The sequence below is a fragment of the Phyllostomus discolor genome, chromosome X, assembly GCF_004126475.2.
Source record: "Phyllostomus discolor isolate MPI-MPIP mPhyDis1 chromosome X, mPhyDis1.pri.v3, whole genome shotgun sequence".
NCBI lineage: Eukaryota > Metazoa > Chordata > Mammalia > Chiroptera > Phyllostomidae > Phyllostomus > Phyllostomus discolor.
In genome coordinates, this window is record NC_050198.1 from 80,193,112 (window position 1) to 80,213,860 (window position 20,749).

The 20,749-nt window shown below is 45.3% G+C and overlaps 1 protein-coding gene across 1 annotated transcript; it reads left to right on the forward strand.

The window, feature by feature from the left end:
- The first annotated feature begins 589 nt into the window (after positions 1-589).
- RAB33A (RAB33A, member RAS oncogene family) lies at positions 590-11,185 on the forward strand. The gene is made up of 2 exons (XM_028522616.2): positions 590-1,525; positions 10,599-11,185. Exons 1-2 carry the CDS (start codon positions 1,268-1,270, stop codon positions 11,052-11,054), a joined length of 714 nt encoding a protein of 237 aa, XP_028378417.1. The 5' UTR covers positions 590-1,267; the 3' UTR covers positions 11,055-11,185.
- Positions 11,186-20,749: the final 9,564 nt, after the last annotated feature.

Below are 20,749 nucleotides of genomic sequence, written 5' to 3' on the forward strand. Positions count from 1 at the left end.
GGAGGGCTCGGGAATGCAAGACATTGTGAGGTTTATGCCTTGTCCAAGATCCCTCCACCTGGGCCTGGAATGGTTAGCCCCAGTAACAAAGTCCCCTTTTGCTGGAGCTGCCACCACTAGCTTTCCCCCCTTCCCGTATGCCCTGTATGGCCCTCTCCCACGGCGGGCCTTCCCCATTGGCCAGTCAAACACAACCGACTGCAGTAGCCAATGAGAGACACTCTCCTGAACATTCAGAGGATGGGTGCTCATGGTGTGATGAGGGGAGGTTGGCGCCTGGCACGCGCCCCCCTACATGTGGCAAGTCTGTGATAGAAACAGTAACTCCCCCTACACACGCACACCAGTGCCCCCTGGCTCCCTCTCAGCTACGTGGCCCTCACGTCCCAGGGTGTATCTTGGCAACGCCCTCCCTGGCTCCTCTTCCGCGGGGCTCGCTTGTGGGGCTCTCGAGTGCACCTGCTTCTTTAATAAGACAGAGCATCCCTCTATCCCAAGGCTTGGGAGGGGTCCACGGAGACCCGGCTCAGCTGCTCGTTGCTCCGGAGGTGAAAGAGGTGTCTCGACCCCGCAGTCCGCTCTCGCCGAATAATAATGCACCTGGGCCAAAGTGCTCCAAAAATGCTTTAGGGTACAACTCTTTGTCCTCCTCAGCTGTGTTCCGGGCCCGCTGATTCTCCAGCGCTCCTAGAAAGTGGGGGTGGGGAGCCTGACACCTATAAAATAAATGCGGACAAGGAGAAAGGAAGACCACCCCGGGGTGGTATATGCCACTCTCTCCACCCGCCCCTTTCCTCCATAGGCTTCCCTCCTGAGGTGTGTCCCTGGACTGCCGTATGGAGACACCTCTTTCACCTCCGGAGGTCTAGGCCTAGGCGCAACGGTAGCTCGGGGCGCGCCATGGTTTCGCCTGCCTGACTTAGCATTCTGTCTGAGGGCACAGGCAGAAGGAGAAGGCTCGCGGCTTGCCTTCTCTCTTTCCACCTCTTCTTCTCTGTCTGGCTTTTGTGTTGGTGCCTCAGAGCTGCGAAGAGGGTGAGCTGAAGGAGGAGGAGGGGGACCTGGGGTGAGAGGCACCCCCTGCACGAGCGCGCGCGCGCTTGCGGTGCCGGTGCACGCACACACGCGCGGACACACTTGCGGACACGCGCGCACACACACATGCACAAAGCTCGCTCGATTCGAGCGCACTAACGTGGTCGTTTTCTTTGTGTGGAACCCTCGAGGGGGTTGGGGCCCTGGTCTCGTCCCGTCCTGTCTCGGGGAGATGGCGCAGCCCATTATGGGCCATGGGAGCCTGCAACCGGCCTCGGCCGCTGGCCTGGCATCCCTGGAGCTCGACTCATCGCTGGACCAGTACGTGCAGATTCGCATCTTCAAGATCATTGTGATTGGGGACTCCAACGTGGGCAAGACCTGCTTGACCTTCCGCTTCTGCGGCGGGACCTTCCCGGACAAAACTGAGGCCACCATCGGTGTGGACTTCAGGGAGAAGACCGTAGAAATCGAGGGCGAGAAGATCAAGGTGATCCAGATGGTCAGGTCCAGGAAGGGTGGGCTCTGGGAGGGGTCCTCGCTTGAGGTATCCGCTCTACTGCTTGTGAAGCGTCAGGTGCGTGGCTGTGTCGATGCTTGCTGAGCCCATGATCGTTGGCACCTCCTCATCCCCCTTTGCCTCTCTCAGCTGCCTGGTCCCGACCTCACCCGTTTTTTAGGGCAGGCCGGAGTGGGTGCATCCATGCCCTCTGCTCCTGCCTGGTAGCTCCTGCCAGGAAAAACTGTGTGATTCCATCCTTGACCCTGAGCCAGGAGCAGCAGCACCTGTGAGCAGAGGGAGGTAGGAGGGAACCCCGTTCTGGTCTATGGGATGGATCCCAGAGCACTGTGCATATCTTGAGGTCTCTTCTACCTTTTGGGTGCCAATAGGCTGTAGAAACCCAGTTTGGTTAAGCCCCATGGCATTAGAGGGGAGGAAAGGATGGAAATCCATAGAAAATTACAGTTTATGGTTAACATCAGGGCTGAAATGGAATAAGAGTGGAGTGGGGTTGTTCTGGCACAAAGTCATGAACCATTTTAAAGAAATTGAGACAGGGTCACCTACCAGCCCCTCATAATAGACAAAACTTATTATTTTGGAACAGTACTCCTCAAATGTTATCTTCTGCATTTGTTATTATTTGCCATTACTCATTCTCTAGGTATTGTCTTCACCAGACCTTTGTAAAAAGGCAGAGCAACTTATCTGAGGGCCAAGGGATGTGTCTTGGTCCTCCCTTCTCATTAGTTTATGAAATAGACTAAATACAGACATTCTTCTCTGGCCGTTTGTACTCACTGTTGGTTCATAAAATGGGGAAACTGGATAGGAAAGGGATACTTCGACGTGCAGAGGATAGCAGGAGGGAGGACATGACAAGGGCAGCTTCATGTACCAGGGGAGCAGAGGGGGGCATGGTTATGGGTAGGAAAGTCACATCAAAAGACACTGGGCACTAAAAACCAACTCCAATAGACCCACAGCTAACCTCTTCTTGAGCCTATGGTCAGACCCTGTCAGACGAAGGTAAACCTCCCTCCTGCTGGTCAAAAGGGCCCAAATGACCACAAGGCCTATCTTCAGAATGATATGGAGAGGAGGGCTGAGTAACTGGGAGAAATGATGAAACACTGTAAACTCTGCAAGACTCTTGACTCCTTAGTTATTAAAATAAATGTATTTTAAAATGGCTTCAGAAACCGAGTCAAGGTGCTGGATGTTTTAGGAAGATGGGCAGCTCAGTACTGGTAAGGGGGAGCTCTTGAGAACAACTGAGCCCCAGGGTCAGGAAAATAGGGTACTGTTTTGAGACAGTGATCTTTTTCACCCCTTGCATTTTGGGGGGAATGGCTACATTTCCTTTTTAAAGTCAAAGTAGGTATCTGTCTTTCTCTATTCCCAGGTCTTTATGTTGACTGTTGCTTGGTCAAGACTTTCTTTTTTAAAAACATATTTTATTGAGTATGCTATTACAGTTGTCCCATTTCCCCCCTTTCATTCCCCTCCACCCTGCACACCCCCTCCCACCCACATTCCCCCCTTTAGTTCATGTCCATGGGTCATACTTATAAGTTCTTTAGCTTCTACATTTCCCATACTATTCTTGCCCTCCCCTGTCTATTTTCTACCTACCATCTATGCCACTTATTCTCTGTACCTTTTCCCCCTCTCTCCTCCTCCCACTCCCCCTGCTGATAACCCTCCATGTCATCTTCATTTCTGTGACTCTGTTCCTGTTCTAGTTGTTTGCTTAGATTGTTTTTGGTTTTGCTTTAGGTGTGGTTGTTAATAATTGTGAGTTTGCTGTCCTTTTACTACATGTGTTCTTTATCTTCTTTTTCTTAGATAAGTCCCGTTAACATTTCATATAATAAGGGCTTGGTGATGATGAACTCCTTTAATATGACTTTCTTTAGTGTGTCTAGCTTCTTTAACGTAAGGTTGTAAGTTTCTGGAATTTATAAAGCATGCCTTAACAATACAAAGTAGAAATACACTTACAGATGTACCCTTAAACTCTGAAGACCCTTAAAATGTAATGCTATCACCTGTCTAAAATCAAGCGTCACATTGAGCCAAACCGCTCTGGATTTAAGAGAGGGGAAGTAAGTCCATGTGAAATTTACATGGATGAAAAAGGAAGTGTTTGGGAGTCTGGGGGAGAAAGAAGGGAGGGGGAAGCTAGAAAGTGGAAAATGGGAGGTGAAAATGAGTGGAAGAGGGTCACAACCCAATGCTCTTGGGGAAATTTTTAAAAGATTCCTTTTCTCTAAACAGCCCAGTACTTAGCCAAACTGGATTTTACAGTCCCTGCTAAAGATTCTGGACTTTTCCCAAGGGACAGAGCCTGTGACAGTGTGACTCACTAGAAACAGAGCTGAGCAGAACACCACGTGCGGAGAAGTGCTCAATGCAGGCTTTTTAGGGGAAGATGATATTTCAAGAGGGCAAAGCCTTGTGACACGTATGACATGAAGGAGCTTTCTGAGGGAAGATTCTGCAGGATCTCAGGGTGGGGTGTGGGAGTGAGGACATGGTGACCCTGCCTCTTGTAAAGTTGTTGCAACCTTAGGGCTAAACCCAGCAGGCAAAGACCAGCATGCCTGGGGGAAGGCAGCAGAGCACGGCAGCGAGCACATTATCTCAATAGGAGATTTGGCCTTACACTCCGGTTGGCCTGGAGTTTCTCAAGGAACAAGTATCAAAACCACATTAGGAGGTGACTTCCAAAGGCTTCTCTCTTTGGGGAAAAGAGAAAAGTCCAGTGTGCCAGGCTGAGGTGTCCTAGACCACAGCCAGCAATAGAAGGCTGTCAGGCTATAAAATGCCAGCTCTCACGGGAGAGTGGGAAAGAGGGCTCAGTGAGCTCTTCTCACAGTCCCTGAGTAGGGTGTGGCCTCTACTGGGTTGTGCCTGATTCAGCATATTTGGGACTACTCTCTTAATTACCAGGGCTATCTGTGGGGCCTTGAAAACCAGTTTGGTGTCTCCAGTCAACGTGTCTTCACTCCCTCCCCATCACAGCATTTATAATCCAGTGTTTCCTAGTTAACATGAACATCAAGAAAAACCTCCAACAAGTAGGTAACAATAACAACAACAACAACAACAACAACTCCTGCTTTTTGAATAAAGAGTCCAGACTGGACACTTGACATGCACTATCTTTTTTGATCTTAACTGTAGCCCTATGAAATTAGGACTGTAGTTGTCATTCCAGTGTACAGATAAGGAAAACATACTTAGATTAAATAACTTGCCCAAAGGCATTTGGCTGGAGCTTCTTGAGTCTAACTAAGCATTTTACTAGCTCATTATCCTGCCACCCTGTGACAGGGCCAAGTATTTTAACCTAGATTCAAAACCCAATCTCTCTGCCATTGCACTCCACTGTAGGGGGAGATATCTGGCCTTGGGGGAGTATGCACAGTGGGAGGTGGCATACTGGGCGGCCAGCCTGGTGGTCTCTTCTAGGCTGGGGGTCCAGGGTTGTAGAGTCCCAGGACCCAGGATCCTTCAAGTTGTCCCCTTCAATTGCACCCCAGACACTGGACTGAGTATCTCATCTAAGTTTTACTTTTTGCACCTTAACTGTCTCACCTTAGGTGTGAGAATCAGAGAATGTTCAGAGATAGAAGAGACCTAGAGACTTTCTACTCCAACATCCTTATTTTAGAGATAAGAAACCGAGACTCAGAAAGGGAAACTGACATCCCCGAGATCACACAGGCCCAGGCCTACAACTCAGGTCTTCTAATTCCCCTTTTGGTGCTCCTTTCATATAAATTCCTGATCTGGGCTTGTCCTTCCTTGGACCATGCAACCCATGCAGTAACCTTCGATAGGGACGCAGGGGCAGGGACACATCATGTGGGAAAGCTGACACACCTTCCTGACATCAGTCTTGGTGGAGGCATCTCCCAACCCCCAGAGGAAGGGTGGAGCTTCCCATAATGACCATTATGGGTCTGTCTCCTATAGGTCTACCTAAATCATTTTGAGCCTGTATCAGACTAAAAGCATTGGAAAATGCCAAATAGGAATGAGTGAAGGGTGGGATGAAGGAGGTATTACAGGTGGAGGACCAGAACCACTTTTGGAAGCATTCTTTGTAAATTCTCATGGAAGCAGTCTCTCCTGCCTAGTATGGCTCCTTACGTGGGCTGGGGATCCCTGCAGCCCTAGCACTGTGGATCAGGCAAACTGCAGGTGAGCCAATGCTGTGGGCAGGTGCCAACAAGGACTGTGGATATCTGTTCCTCTGCTGACCACTTGGAAAAACACCTTCTTGTGTTACACTATCGAGTGGATGGAGGCTGAGCTAAGTGTTCCCTCAGAAGCTGCCTGCAGTCAGAATGACATCATGTCTTCCTTAGGGCTTCTGAGCTTCCATCTTCTGCCAGTTAGCTTAACAGTTAATTACCCATCAGTGTGTTTCTCTGTCTGTCTTGCTTCCTCGCTTTCTGTGCGTAAATTTCTCTTTGTCTCTGTCTAGCTAGTTAACAAAAATTATTTTCAACTTTTCCTGTCACCCGCTCTGGAACTCTCCAGAAGTTACAGATGTATTTTTCTCCTCTTTTCCACTTCTACTCTCCCCCACTGGCCACCAACAAAAGGACATTCAAGCCTCATGTATAGAGAGGTGCGAGATATGTTGTTCCCTAGGGAAAAGAAATTTCCATGTCAGCTATGAGCATGTGCAGGGGGTGGGAGACTTGCTGAAACTTGCTCAGGCAGCGATAGCCCCAGAAGAATTGTTTAAAAGGATATATTTATCTTTGGTAGCTCCCCACGCTGTGCCCTTGACCCTCTTCCAACATCCCTGTCACTTTGGGCCTGCCCCCAGCCACCCATGGCAGGTTGCAGGCATTCCTCTCTCCTCCCCCTCCCCACTGACTGCTGGTCCCTGACTCTATCTCATTGTCAAGAAGCCAAGCTTTCTGTGCTTTCCAGGATGAGAGCCAAGAGGTCCAAGGAGCAGCACTACAAGGGCAGGGCTGATGGGCCTTCTGAGACAATGGCAACGATGAACATTTGCAGAGCACTTTATATTTTACCTAAGCTCTTTTTCATGTGTTATTTCATTTGCCTAATCATTTACTTGGCTACTAAGCAAAGGAGTTAGAACCCATGTCTCCCAATTCCAAAGCTACTGCTGTATTTCAGCTGCATCCACTCAAATATTTGTCGGGCCAGAATTAATGCCGGAGGTTTTGGGCTGGGAAGAAGGGAGAGTGTTTATTAGGCACTGTTCCATGTACTAACAAGGAATGCAAATCCTCACAGCATTACTACAAGATTGCTGTGGTCATCCTCAGTGTCCATGGGGGGACAATGAAGATAGTTATCTGCCCAAGGACACCTAACTAGTAGTATGTGACTGGGCTGAGATTTGCACCCAAGTTGGTTTGACTCCATCATGCCCCACTGGCCCTTGGAGAGAAAAGAGAACTGACCCTTAGCCATATGCATTCTCTGAGGAGCATGCATATGGCTACAGGACAGTTGTAAACCCTGGGCCGCCATGTGGATGCAGTGCCCACAGGAAATGAAGGATGAATAAGAGAAATGCCAGCTGCAAAAGGGGAAGGAGGTGCTTTCACTGTCTATCAGGGGCCAGGGTCTTATGGGGATGCTGAGAAGAATAGGGACATCAAACTGCCAAACAAAAATGAGGTCCTTTGTGTGTCCCATGAACCTGACTGCTGTGCTCTTCCTTCATGATGGCTCTTCTGGTTTTGTACTGTGAGCAGCCTGCTTCTCAGCTCACCTCTCACCACAAACAGGGGTGTGAAGAATTTAGGGTGGGTTAGAATTCTGGCTCTTTATAAAGAGCTAGAATGGGAGCAGTGCCCCGTTTAAATTCCGAGCCTGCATATAAAAGTGTCAAGGCTCTCCATGGCATTGGAAAGGCAAAGTTGGTCTCCAGCAGAGATGGCCTTCCCTGTAATTCTGGCAGCTTGGGTGGTGTACAGTTTTGAAGCCAAAGAAAAGCCAAACAGCCAACCTACTCAGCTCCATACACCTCACACATTCCCACCCGTGTTCTTGCTACTGGTAGGTATTTTTAGACTCCTGAGTTCATGGTGTTAAAGCATCTGCCACATGTCTGAGGGCTGGTAGGGATTTAGCCTTGCTCAGAGGCTAGAGTTCGAACCACTGGGGGGTTGGAGATCAGACTATTCTTGCGCTATACCTGTTCTCTTCCCATTGACCTCCATTTGTTTCCTGGTCTACTCTCCTTTTATTCCTGTTCAGGGCACCAGAGCTGTGGAAGAAATGAGAATCTTTTTTGGCTCTGCTTGCTGAAGCAAATCAGTCTTTGAGGACTCGTGTTTTTCTACGTAACCAAAGTTGAATGTTCTCTCTGAAATCACCTTGGTAGATACCTAGGATGCCAGACTGCTTGTAGTTTTGCTGGCTCAGGACAATGCTGCTTTTTGATAATGACGACAATGACTGTGACAACCATAATGATGAGTGATCTGATGCAGAAAAGATGGCTTATAGTTTAGGTGGAGATGCCCAGAGCATGATAAAACAACTAGAGAACAAATAAATATATTTTTTTTTAAAAAAAAGAATATATTTATTTACTTTTAGAGAGAGGAGAAGGGAGGGAGAAAGAGAGGGGGAGAAACAGCAATGTGCGAGGTATACATTGATCAGTTGTCTCTCGCACTCCCCAACTGGGGACCTGGCCCACAACCCAGGCATGTGCCCTGACTGGGAATCGATCTCTCTTTACAGGTCAGCACTCAATCCACTGAGCCACACTAGCCAGGGCCAAATAATTACATTCTAAATGGTGTGGTATGGACTCAAAGTACACTAGAAATACCTAAGAAAAGAGAATTAAAAAGAAGTTGGAGAAGATCGTAGGAAGAAGGTGGAGGCATGAGCTGAGCCTTGAAGAATAGGTCAGATTTGGGTAGGGTAATGAGGGGGCAACTGATTCTGTAAGGGAAGGGTGAATTAGCAGGACCATGAGTACAGTCGACAGAATGAACCAGGTGTGTAGCTGAGTAGTTTGAAATGAGGTTGGGTGGGGTCAAATTATGGCAGACAAAAATTTCCATTTGATGCCACATGCAGAAGAGGGCTAACATAATTTCCTGATGAGGATGATGACATGCTGATAAAAGCAGGGACTTAGGAAGGCAAGTTTGAAAGTAGTATGGAGGAAGCACTAGAGTAGAGACATCGAGAATCCAAAAGACTTCACTGTATTCCAGGAGTGAGGACAAGAGGGTCTGGCCTAGGGACATGAAAATCAAAATACAAGAATGGGTGAATTTGAAGGTTGTGCCAAAGGCACGTTGTGGCCATGTCCATAGTGGGAATGAAGGGGAGCCTGTACAATGAAAACTGATGTTCCAAATGATGGCTCTGGGGCCCTGTTAAGAGTTTCAGTCAGCAAGGAGATTCAATTATATTTACTAGATTATACTGATGACTGATACTTCAAATAAAGGCTATACTTTGTTTTAAGAGCCATAGTAGTCAATTAGTGGCCATAATCAGATTTTCTTCGATAACTGAGAATTGTATAGAGCCTTGGGACCATCATTCTGAGTATGAATTTCTCTTGTCCAAGACTTTGGATGTGTAAAGGGAAATAGATTGGGCTGAATGTGTCAACTCCAGAGTGTCCCTTGGGAGTTGTGTTCTCGTATATGTTATTTATATTGGAATTTTCCATCAATAATTTGGCCGTTATCCTAAAAGTTGCTATTCAGAAGAAAAATCCATTGTGGTAAATTACATTTTAAATAACAAAGAAGTGAACTTAAAATAAATTGAGCTATGCCCTGGTCAGTTAGCTAAATTGGTTAGTGTCATCCTTATACCACAGGGTTGTGGTTTTGATCCCTGATCAGGGCACAACCAATGAATGCATGGAGCAATGAAGCAGAGTTTCTCTCTCTCCTTTCCTCCTTCCCTCCCTCTCTCTCTCAAATAAATAAAATAATAAAATAATAAATTAAGCTAAAAGTTGAGATTTAAACACTAACTTTGTTTCCTTTAAAAAGTCATCCAACCCCGCCCCCCACCCCACCCAAACAAAGTAATGGATGCTTACAGTAGAAAATTTGAAAAATACAAAAAAAGAACTAAATAAATAATAGCTGTAGTCCCACTTCCCCCAAATAATCATTAATGTTCTGGTGTATACACTACCAAGTTTTCCTATGCATATGACTATGTTTAGTATATTTTTTTTTAAAAATTGGGACCATAGCATATAAAAATTTCATATCCCGGTTTCATTTATATTTTGTGCATATTTCCTTCATCATTTATTCTTTAAAAACATTTTAATGGCTGCATAATAGCCTACTATATAGATTTATGCATACACTTTAGCTATTCCTCTTCTACTGAGCATTTAGGTGGTTTTGTTTTTTTAAAAAGTATAAATAACATGGTGATTAAGATCCTGTACAAAATTTTCATCACATCTCTGCTATTGCTTTTGTATAAATTTTTGGAAGTGAGATTACAGGCTCAAAGAATTTTGAACATTTTTAAGGTTCTTGATAATATTGCCAAGTTACCCTCCGAACAGTTGACCAACATATGTCCCACTTTTTCAACTAAAAACCTTAAGATTTTTTGACTCAATATTTTCAACTAAAAATCTTAAGAAAATCTTTATGCACCATGAAAGCAACTTCTCTCAATACTTATATAAGTCCATTCTGCCAACCCATCAAAAAACCACTTCCTGCCCTGGCTGGTATAGCTCAGTGGATTGAGCTCGGGCCTGTAAAACAAAGGGTTGCTGGTTTGATTCCCAGTCAGGGCATATGCCTGGGTTGTGGGCCAGGTCCCCAGCTGGGGGCACGTGAGAGCAACCACACATTGATGTTTCTCTCCCTCTCTTTCTCTTTCCCCTCCCCCTCTATCTAAAAATAAATAAATAAAACATTAAAAAAAACCCACTTCCTGTGTTAGGGCTTGTCACCTCAGTTTTATAATGACACAGAACCATGTTTTCTCTTTTCTACTGATGTTTCCTCTTCTGACTGCAAACACGGGTTTTTGTATCTTCCAGGTTCAGGTGTGGGACACAGCAGGTCAGGAACGCTTCCGCAAAAGCATGGTAGAGCATTATTACCGCAATGTGCATGCAGTGGTCTTCGTCTATGACGTCACCAAGATGACATCCTTCACCAACCTCAAAATGTGGATCCAAGAATGCAATGGGCATGCTGTGCCCCCGCTAGTCCCGAAAGTGCTTGTGGGCAACAAGTGTGACTTGAGGGAACAGATCCAGGTGCCCTCCAACTTAGCCCTGAAATTTGCCGATGCCCACAACATGCTCTTGTTTGAGACATCGGCCAAGGACCCCAAAGAGAGCCAGAACGTGGAGTCAATTTTCATGTGCCTGGCTTGCCGATTGAAGGCACAGAAATCCCTGCTCTATCGTGATGCTGAGAGGCAGCAGGGAAAGGTGCAGAAACTGGAGTTCCCACAGGAAGCTAACAGCAAAACTTCCTGTCCCTGTTGAAACCAAATGGTGTAAATACAAGCTCCATTATCACTAGAGATTTTTTCTTTCCTTTTTTTCCGTGCCTGCATAATGCTGACACCTGCTTGTTTCCATACAAATTGATACTAAAATAAAATTTGTATAGATTAGCATATGCCTTCATGTCTTGCTTTCCTCTGAGAAGACATTTCTGATTGTGATGAGTAGAGGAGGCAGCTTACCTTACTAGAATATACCCGTGACAAAGCATACTCCTTATCAGCCTCTTATGCCACCTGAAGATCTCATCATTTGAGTCACTTCTTTAGGACTACTGATGTACCAAATGAGTCTTCATTGTCTCATTTGGTTACATCAGTGGGCGGAAACACCCAAAGCAGGTGGGACACAGGACAGATATGTTTTTCTGGAGTGCCAATGCAGGTAGCAGGATAGAGAAGACTTGAAAGATGTTGACTCATCAGTATTTCCTATATTCCCTGGATGTCAAGAGGAGGCTGCTCTCTCCTTATTTCCCAAAGTGTAAAAATAAGAAGCATAGATTGCCCAATGGGCCCAGCTGCTTCCAAAGTAGTGACATCCTTCTCACCATTTTCCACTAAGCACTCTCTGACACCAAAGTGTTTTTGCCCTTTGCCCCTTTCTTGGAGAGGGCACACTCAAGCAACCAAATATCTATTATGCACCAAGATCTTTGCTGTAGGCTATGGAGGAAACATAACAAGAGGAGGATTCATCCTCTACATTCAAAGACCTTTTGATCTAGTTGCGGGAACATTGTACACATTGAAACTACTTGGGAATAAAGATTAGATAGCCGTATCACCAAGTGCACAGAAGTGTTGCAGTTATGAGAATTGAGAGCATTGTGTACTATAAGGGAGGGGTCACTGAAAAAGAATTGGACTTATTTTGTATGCTGAATAAAAAGTAAGATTTGGATTAGTAAAGATGTGGACAGTGGGCAAAACTCAGGAGGCAGGAACGACTTTGGGGGTTGAACAGGAGGGCAACTGAAGTCTGGCCCCACTGACAGCTGAGCAGCCTTAGTGAGGAGCCCAGTGTGGGGAGGCCTTCACATCAGACAGGGCAGTCTGTTGCCTTCTGAGCCAAATGGGAGCTTTTGGTGGCTTTCCAGTAGGAGTCTTGTAGGTATGTTTTATATGGCTGGTCCTAGGGATGTGAAAGTCCCTTGTCCAATTGTTAAAGTAACTAAATGCCTAGGGGATATCTACAGTAGCCCCAAGTAGATCTCTTTACTTGGGGGATCTCCTTTGGGTGCCTCTGTTGTCAGAAGTCTGTGGAGAGAGGATCTGAAGCAGACAGGCGCTGAGCACTTTTCTGTTGTAGGTGAATGCAGGTGTGCTGCCTGCCCCCTACCCCCTGCCAGCAAAGATAATAATCCCAGATGCACTTCCCACCCAAACTGTCTGTCTGGCCCTTCCAAGTTGTCCCTGCAACCCTCTTCCTCCCACACTGGCTAATCCCCCAGCCCCAGCCAGCCTCAGGCTCAGCCTAGCCCCCAGGCTGGTTCTCACTTCTTGGCTTCTGCCTGGAAATCCCAGTCTTCAGAATTTGCCTAGTATTCCAGTGAGGGCTGTTTTCTTCCTAGTTGTTCCCACCCAATGTCCATCCCCTGAATCTCACCCAAGGGGCTGAGAGCCTGTTGTCTGTTGGCAAACTGCCTGCTAAAACTCTGTAGCTATCCTTTCCCTCATGGAGTACACTAAGGACTTGTCTCAGACTTTAGATATCGACTCCTTGCCCAGGACATTATCTGCTGTTGTGGTGTCATTTGGTTCTTGTGACCTTGCTGCAGAGCTGCACCTCAATAGCTGCACATATATTTGTGCATTCTAATGGGTGCATTTTAGTCTGTGTCTTGATCTGTCTTAGACAGGCCCCTTAGTGCTGTAATGGGCTCAAAATGACAACATTCCAACTCCTCTAACCAGGATTGCCTCTTCTAGACCTGGATTGCCTCTAACATACTTCAACAAACATTTACTGAACACCTACTATGTGCTACTGTTCTAAGCCCTAGAGATACATGGGTGACCAAAATGTTGCTCTCATAAAGGAGACAGACACTAAATCAGAAATGAGACACATAAATGAGAGAATTTGAGAGAGAAATAAGGACTCTAAGGGCCATAAAACAGAGTAAATGGATAGAGAATGAGGGAAGCGGGGGGGGGGCAACATATTAACTAAAGTGGTCACAAAAGGCATCTCTGAAGAGATAATACTTAACTGAGAACTGAATGAAGAAAAGCAACAAACTGAGAGGTCAGGGGTCAATAGAACCCCAAGTAATGGAAACCGCAAATGCCAAAGTCCTGAGGCAGAAGTGAGGTTGGTACATTTGAGGAACAGAAAGAAAAAGTACTGTGGATGAGCAAGAAAGGGAAAGAATGTGGAAGATGAAGCAAAGAAGTAGGTAAGGCCGGGCCTCTTGGGTTGGGGTTTTATTTAAATGCAGTGGGAATCCTGTGGAAGGTTTTAGCATCATCTAGACTCAGTAACCTTTGAAAAGATTCAGCAGGCTCGCTGACCTGCAACAGCGGAAAGACTTCACTTTTCATAACATCTCTGAGAGAAATAGACACCCCTTCCTGAGTAACTCCCAAGTGTGGGCCGCAGGGCTGCAACCTCCATGATAGCTGTTTCCCACCTTAGAAAATAGACTCTGAAAACTTATTCCAGATGTTCACCTTTTGGTCCCGCTTAAGGCTCTGATAGTTTTGTTGTGAAGAGCAGGCACCCACCAATCCTAATACCTGTCTCTATCCTCTGTGACTCACCTGCTTGATCCTGTCCTTCCCTGTAATATGACATTACTGTCCCTCAGGTGCCTGGGGACAGCCAAGAAGTCCTGGGGCTCCCCACTGTAACCCCAGAAATCATGAGAATCTCTGGGCTCCATCCACTCTCCCAGCTCCAGAACTTCCTGCTGACACCATGGTTCTCAGGCCTTGACTTGGAAATGGGCTGCACCCAGGGTGCACCCAGAGAAAGGGGACACCTGAGACCAGAAAACCATGACACCCTTGATGCCATGAGAGTGGTAAGGAGCAAGGGGAATTCAAGGGAAGCATGGTGCTTCCAGGCTCCTCATTTAGCCTTGCTATGTCTCCGGAACAATCCATGATGGCCAAAAGCTCTCTTCTACAGTTCCTCTGTACTTTCCAGACCTGTACACTTGAGTCTTCATTGGTACTACAGAGATAGGACAAGGAAAAATAACTACCAACACCTGAATGTCTATTATGTGCCAGGCCCTGTGCTAAAACATGTTATATTCTTTCACTAGCTCATTTAATGTTCTTTCAACCCTATTAGATAGGGATAATAATTTCCATTTTATAGATAAGAATATGGATGTCCTGACGGATTTAGTGGCTTATCCAGGGTAGTAAGTGGTAAAGCAAAAGCTGTCTTACTTCAAGTCTAGTTCTTTGTATAATATCGTACTGCCTTTCCAGCTAGTTCCAAGCTGCAGGACCTTTAAAGGGATTGCAGGTTGACTCCAGCCAGTCACCCTGACCCATGGGGTTTTGGTGAACAGGCCATTCAATAACCAGGACTGGGATTTTCCTCCTTGAATGGGATGGCACTGACCAGACACGTGCAAGAAGCCCAAGTGGCTGACAGAAGTGCCAGCTCTGGGCCAAAGGAGTACCTAAAATGTCCTTACCTTGGACAACAGCTGGGAACCATACAGACAGTTGGACTCTGCTGCTCAGACTTAGGACTATATGATCTTGTCACTTACCCCCCCCCCCCCACAAAAATATCCCTCCACTAACACCTGCGCATGTCAGATTCAGACTGAGGATTTGCTCTGGCCAAGTCCAGTGTAGCCGAGGACTCTCTTAGGAGGATACTTCAGTCAAAGAGCCCAAGACCAGATGCTGTTCTGAGCACCACCACCTAGAGCAGTACCTGTTCTGGATATCCAGCCCAGAACAGCTGGAGAGACCCACTCTCCAGTGAAGTTGATTGCAGCCCACCCTGAATGTGTGTGGGGTGAGGGTGGAGGATGTGGAGATGCACTGAGAGCTCCCTGGATAGCAAGGTTCAGCCTCTCTTGCAACTCTGAGTGGCATATGCAGAAAGAGGCCAGTTATTTTCCTGTAACACGTGAGGGGACAGAGTTGTTTCCCACCATCCCTCATCCCCTCACTGGGAGAGGCCTGCCTCTCTCTGGAAGTGCTGGCCTAGGCTCCACTGGTTTCAAACCTGGTTCTGACTTCAAGTCCCACTGACTGTCAACACCTGTAGGGGCTGGTGCTGGGGCAGCAGGACTGAGATAGGGGTCCAAGAGATTCCCATACGTAATTGATTTCCAAATGCTGGTTCACAGCCAACAGCATGAAATCAGTTGGCAGATTTTTAAAGTACAGATTTCTGGGGCACCACCCCTGAACACTCCAATTTACTAGATCTGGGTGCAGGGCCCAGGAGTTTATATGTATGTATGTATGTATTAATACTCCAATATATTCATTAATTTCAGAGAGAGAGGGAGGGAGAAAGAAATGCTGATGTGAAGTTCTGGCCAAGATGGAGGCATAGGTAGAAACCCTTCTCTTCCTCACACAACCAAATGAAGGATAACAACCAATCTAAAAACAATAAACAACCAGAAGTGCCAGAAAATCAAACTGCATGGAACTCTGACAACAAAAGAATTAAGGAAGCATTCAACCAGACCAGTAGGAAGGAGATGGGTAGCTGGCCAGGAAGGGAAGACCAGTGGCAAGGTGATGGACCATGTGGGTAGGGCTGACTGAATGGAAAACTGAGACTCAGAGCTGACTGTGGACTACAGTGGCGGTTGTCACAGTCAGAGCAACTCCCAGTCTCACATGAGAGAGTTCATTGGAAAGAGGAGCTAGAGCCACGCAAACAAGCTGCATTGTTCCCTCTCTCGCCCCACAGGGAGTGCCAAAGCGCAGCAAAGAGGGTCACCCTGCCCTGGTGAATACCAAAGGCCCCACCCCCTTACTGCTTAACAGGTGACCTGAGACAAAGAAGTATGGCTCAAATGAAAGAACCCAGAAAAACTCCAGAAAGAGAGCTAAGCAATGAGAAGATAGCCAACCTAGCTGATGAAGAGGTCAAAACCCTGGTAATCAAAATGCTCACAGAACTGATTGAGTTTGGTCAAAAAATGAAAGAACAAATGAAAGATACCCAAAATGAAATACAGCAAAATATTCAGGGACCCAACAGTGACGAGAAGAAAACCAGGATTCAAAGCAATGATTTGGAACAAAAAGAAGGAATAAACATCCAACCAGAACAGAATGAAGAAACAAGAAAAAAAAAAAAAAAGAAGAGAGGCTCAAGCACGTCTGGGACAAGTTTAAATGTTCCAATATCTGAATTATAGGGGTGTCAGAAGGAAAAGAACAAAACCAAAAAATTGAAAACTTATTTGAATAAATAATGAAGGAAAACTTCCCCAATCTGGTGAAGGAAAAAGACTTCCAGGAAGCCCAGAGAGTCCCAAAGAAGTTGGACCCAAAGAGGAACACACCAAGGCACATCATAATTAAGTTACCCAAGATTAAAGATAAAGAATCTTGAAAGCAGCAAGAGGAAAAGAGAGAGTTACCTACAAAGGAGTGTCCATAAGACTGTCAGCTGATTTCTCAAAAGAAACCTTACAGGCAAGAAGGGGCTGGAAAGAAGTATTTGAAGTCATGAAAGACAAGGACCTACATCTAAGATTATTTTATCCAACAAAGCTATCATTTGGAATGGAAGGGCAGATAAAGTGCTTCCCAGATAAGGTCAAGTTAAAGGAGTTCATCATCACCAAGCCCTTATTATATGAATGTTAAAAGGACTTATCTAAGAAATTTAAAAACTATGAACAGTAAAATGACAACAACTTCACAACTATCAACAAATTAACCTAAAAAAAAAGAAAAACAATGAAAACAAAAACCAAGCAGAGAATCAGAGAAATGGACATCAGATGGAGGGTTTTCAATGGGGGAGGGGGAGAGGAGGAATGGTGGGGGAACGTACAAGGAGTAAGAAGCATAGTTGAGCCCTGGCTGGTGTAGCTCAGTGGACTCAGTGCTGGCCTGTGAACCAAAGGATTGTTGGTTCGATTCCCAGTCAGGGCATATACCTGGGTTGTGGTCCAGGTCCCCAGTGAGGAGTGAGTGAGAGGGAACCATACATTGATGTTTCTCTTCCTCTCTTTCTCCCTCCCCTACCCTCTCTTTAAAAATAAATAAAATCTTTAAAAAAGTGTAATTGGTAGGCATAAAATAGATGGGGAGAGGTTAAGAATGGCATAGGAAACAGAGAACTCAAAGAACTTATACGTACAACCCATGGACATGAACTAAGGTGGGGGTAATGCCAGAGGGTTGGGGGGTGCAGGGCGGAGGGGGGATAAAGGGGAAAAATTGGGAAAACTGTATTAGCATAATCAATAAAATATACTTAAAAAAAGAAACATTGATGTGAGAAGCATTGATTGGCAGCCTCTCACATGCCTCAACCAGGGATCAAACCCACAACCCTCTGGCACACAGAACAATGCTCCAACCAACTGAGCCACCCAAGTAGGACAAAATTTGTATTGTTAAAATGTCCATAGTTGATTCTAATGTTCCCCCAGGTCTCTCTGTCTGTCTGTCTCTTGCTATTTCTCTATCTATCTATATGTGTATCTATACTTCCTTATAGGGAACCTATATGTGTGGCAGTGGTGAATGTAGCCCAGTCCCAGATTCGGAAAACTGGTGGGGAGTGAGTCGGCACATAGGAACTGAGCCCACAGATGGGTTTTCCAGTGGGGAATCAGGCCTGCATTGTACCTAGGCTGCTATGAGGCTTACTTTTTGCTAAAACTCCCTCACCCTGAATTGAGGCAGCAAATGTTTACTGCATATCTTTAAAGTAACTTCCTAAAATTTATGCTAAACCTCCCAAGGAGTGTAACCAGTTCAACCACTTTTCCCTTTGCATTTGCAAACATCTTTTTCTTTGAAGTCATTAGCAACATCCTCTCCTTTGTTTTCTGTAAAAGGTAACCACCTAATGCGAACCTGTGTGCAGTAAATGAGGACCATTCTCGATGTAATGTGCCCAGAGAAGCAATAATAGCTTGTCCAAGCAGGGGTTGGGGCCCTCTCTCACTGAGTGGCCATGCGGTCCCTTTTCCTCCACAGGACTTCTGTAACCCGTGTGAATTTGTTCATTGCAGCCACAACACACGGACCCCCACTGGCCAGAGTCCACATCACTTCCTGATGAAATCTGGAATCAGAAACTACTTTTCTTGGGCCAGAGATTCAAAACTAGCAGTCTGAGTAACTATGGAACCCCAGCCTGGTGGCCATTTGTCTGAAACTAGTATGCAAGAGCCTCCTAAGCATGAGAGACAAGTGGAGAACTAATCCTGAATATAAACACCTCTGCATTGTGAGGGCCACTCTGGACACAGAACACAAGATTGATAATTCAATAGAGATTGTATGTGTTCTGTGTGCCCTCTACTGGTAAAATTAGTGAAGGCTGAAAAATGTCTACTAGTAGTTTCTCTGAACTGTACTGACCATTCCCTGGGATGGAAGGCCATACAGAAGGAGCTAATATTGTCCAAATCAGGGCACTTAGGCACCTAGAATTAGAAGGGTTACTAATTTAAAAACACAACTTTATTGATGTATACTTGATATGTAAAAATTGAACATTTAATTTATACAATTTGCTGAGTTTGCACATATGCGTACACCTGTGAAAACATCACCACAATGAAGGTCATAAACATATCCATCACTTCCAAAAGTTTATTTGTACTACCCCCTTTTTCATGGCAAGAACATTTAAATTTGTTAAGAGGGTAGATCTTGTGTTAAAGGCTGCTAAGTAGGCTACTCATGCCCAATCATTGGAGCTTTGAATAACTACTAGCATGGCAACAGGGAGGGAGAGGGGACATTGAGAAGCACCTCACCTGCCCAGGGAGAGACAGATTTTCAAGATGGGTAGGTAAGTAGCCCTGGACCACTGGGGATAAAAGAAGATCCCCCTAAGCCATGATGCAGTTGAAATAGACTGAGAAAAGGATCTTATGGTCTGAAGTGACTCTGTGGTTGGTACTTAATTTGTTTCCTAATGATAAAGTATGCATTCTGACCCACTGCATTTACTCTTAAAGTACTGAAGAAGTGTCATGAAAGCAGGGATAAGAAACCTGGCCTGCTTGATTCTTACACAGCCAGGTGGAAACCCCAATACTTCATATAAAGGAGAGGAAGTTACTCCAAGTATTTTGGTCATGCTTATCCTTCCAGGGAGATCATTAGACGAGGAAGATGCTATCAGACCTAACCTAGCTTACAACCTTTATACCTCCAACTGAAATGACAAAATGACTCATGACACCTCACATTTATTGTTTACTATGCACAGCTAAGTCCTCTGTTATGTGCTTAACATGGACTGTCATGCTTAACACTAAAGCTCTGAGGCACAGAATGATCACAGCGGTTTGCCCAGGGTCATATCACTGGCCAGTATTAGAGCAGGGTATAACCCAGGTCTGCCTAACAGTAGAGTGAGAACCACAATGCTAATGACTTATTCTTTAGTTCTTTCAAGCCTAAGAGGAGGATGTGCTCCTGGGCTTGAAACTAAGGGCTCCATCTCTGCTGTGTTCCAGAATAAGTAGCAGATCTGCTGGCCGATGATGCTAGATGCCAGGGCTTAAGCTGATGAAATCACTGATAGCTCAGGTACAGGTTGTATATGAGGGTAGGTCCCTGAGGAGCAAACCGTCCTCTTAGGAGGGGAGGCCGAAGCAGGGGTTTGGAAAGTCTAGGAATGCGCTGGCTTGAACAACTGGAATGTTTTAAAAAGAGGTGTTTTAGAAAGTTCCTTACACTATTTGAGATGGAAAGAAGTGACCTTTAAGACGCTTTCCAGTTCTTTATTCCCCATGAGCAACAAAAATAGTGTGATCACACACCACCTCTATTTGATGGCCAGCTATGAAGATAATGAAGTGTTAGGCCTCTGGATAAAGATTCCTTACTTGTCTACAAATCAGAAGTCAGCTTTGAAATTGCTTATCTTCCATTAAAGAAAATACTCATATTTGACTAAAACTGGGACAGGAGGAGGTTTCTGTAAGGTGAGCAAGTCAGTACTTCCTGATACACTTCAGAATTACAAGTGACCTCAGTTTACTCATCAGTAAAATGGGACTGGAAACCATCTTTACATGATTTCTTGAACATTAAAATAAAAATGTTATGTATGTGAGATCCAGTTTATGAATAAACATTTGTGTATTATACTTTATTCAATTCCCCTGATATAAAGTGCATTAGTGAGAAATGAAAATGGAAGACCATTCAGGTTTTTCCTGGTCATTGAGTTTTAAAAATAAAGTTGTGTTGAATATATTCTGCTTTTAAATTCTTCAGAACTGAGGTAATCTGAACATAAAGCCACCTGAAAGTCACTAAAAGAACTAAATCAGCTTCAAAAATCACTTCAAATCATTTGATTCAATCAATAGACAGGCAACTAGTTAAATAGCCTAGTTTTCTGAGCTTGAGATATTTACTGATGTACTCAAGGGTTCTTATGCTCTGAGTCACTGATTATTTGCTAGATAGAAAATTGTTGGAATTCTGGCCAAGATGAAGGTGTAGGTAGAAACCCTTCACTTCCTC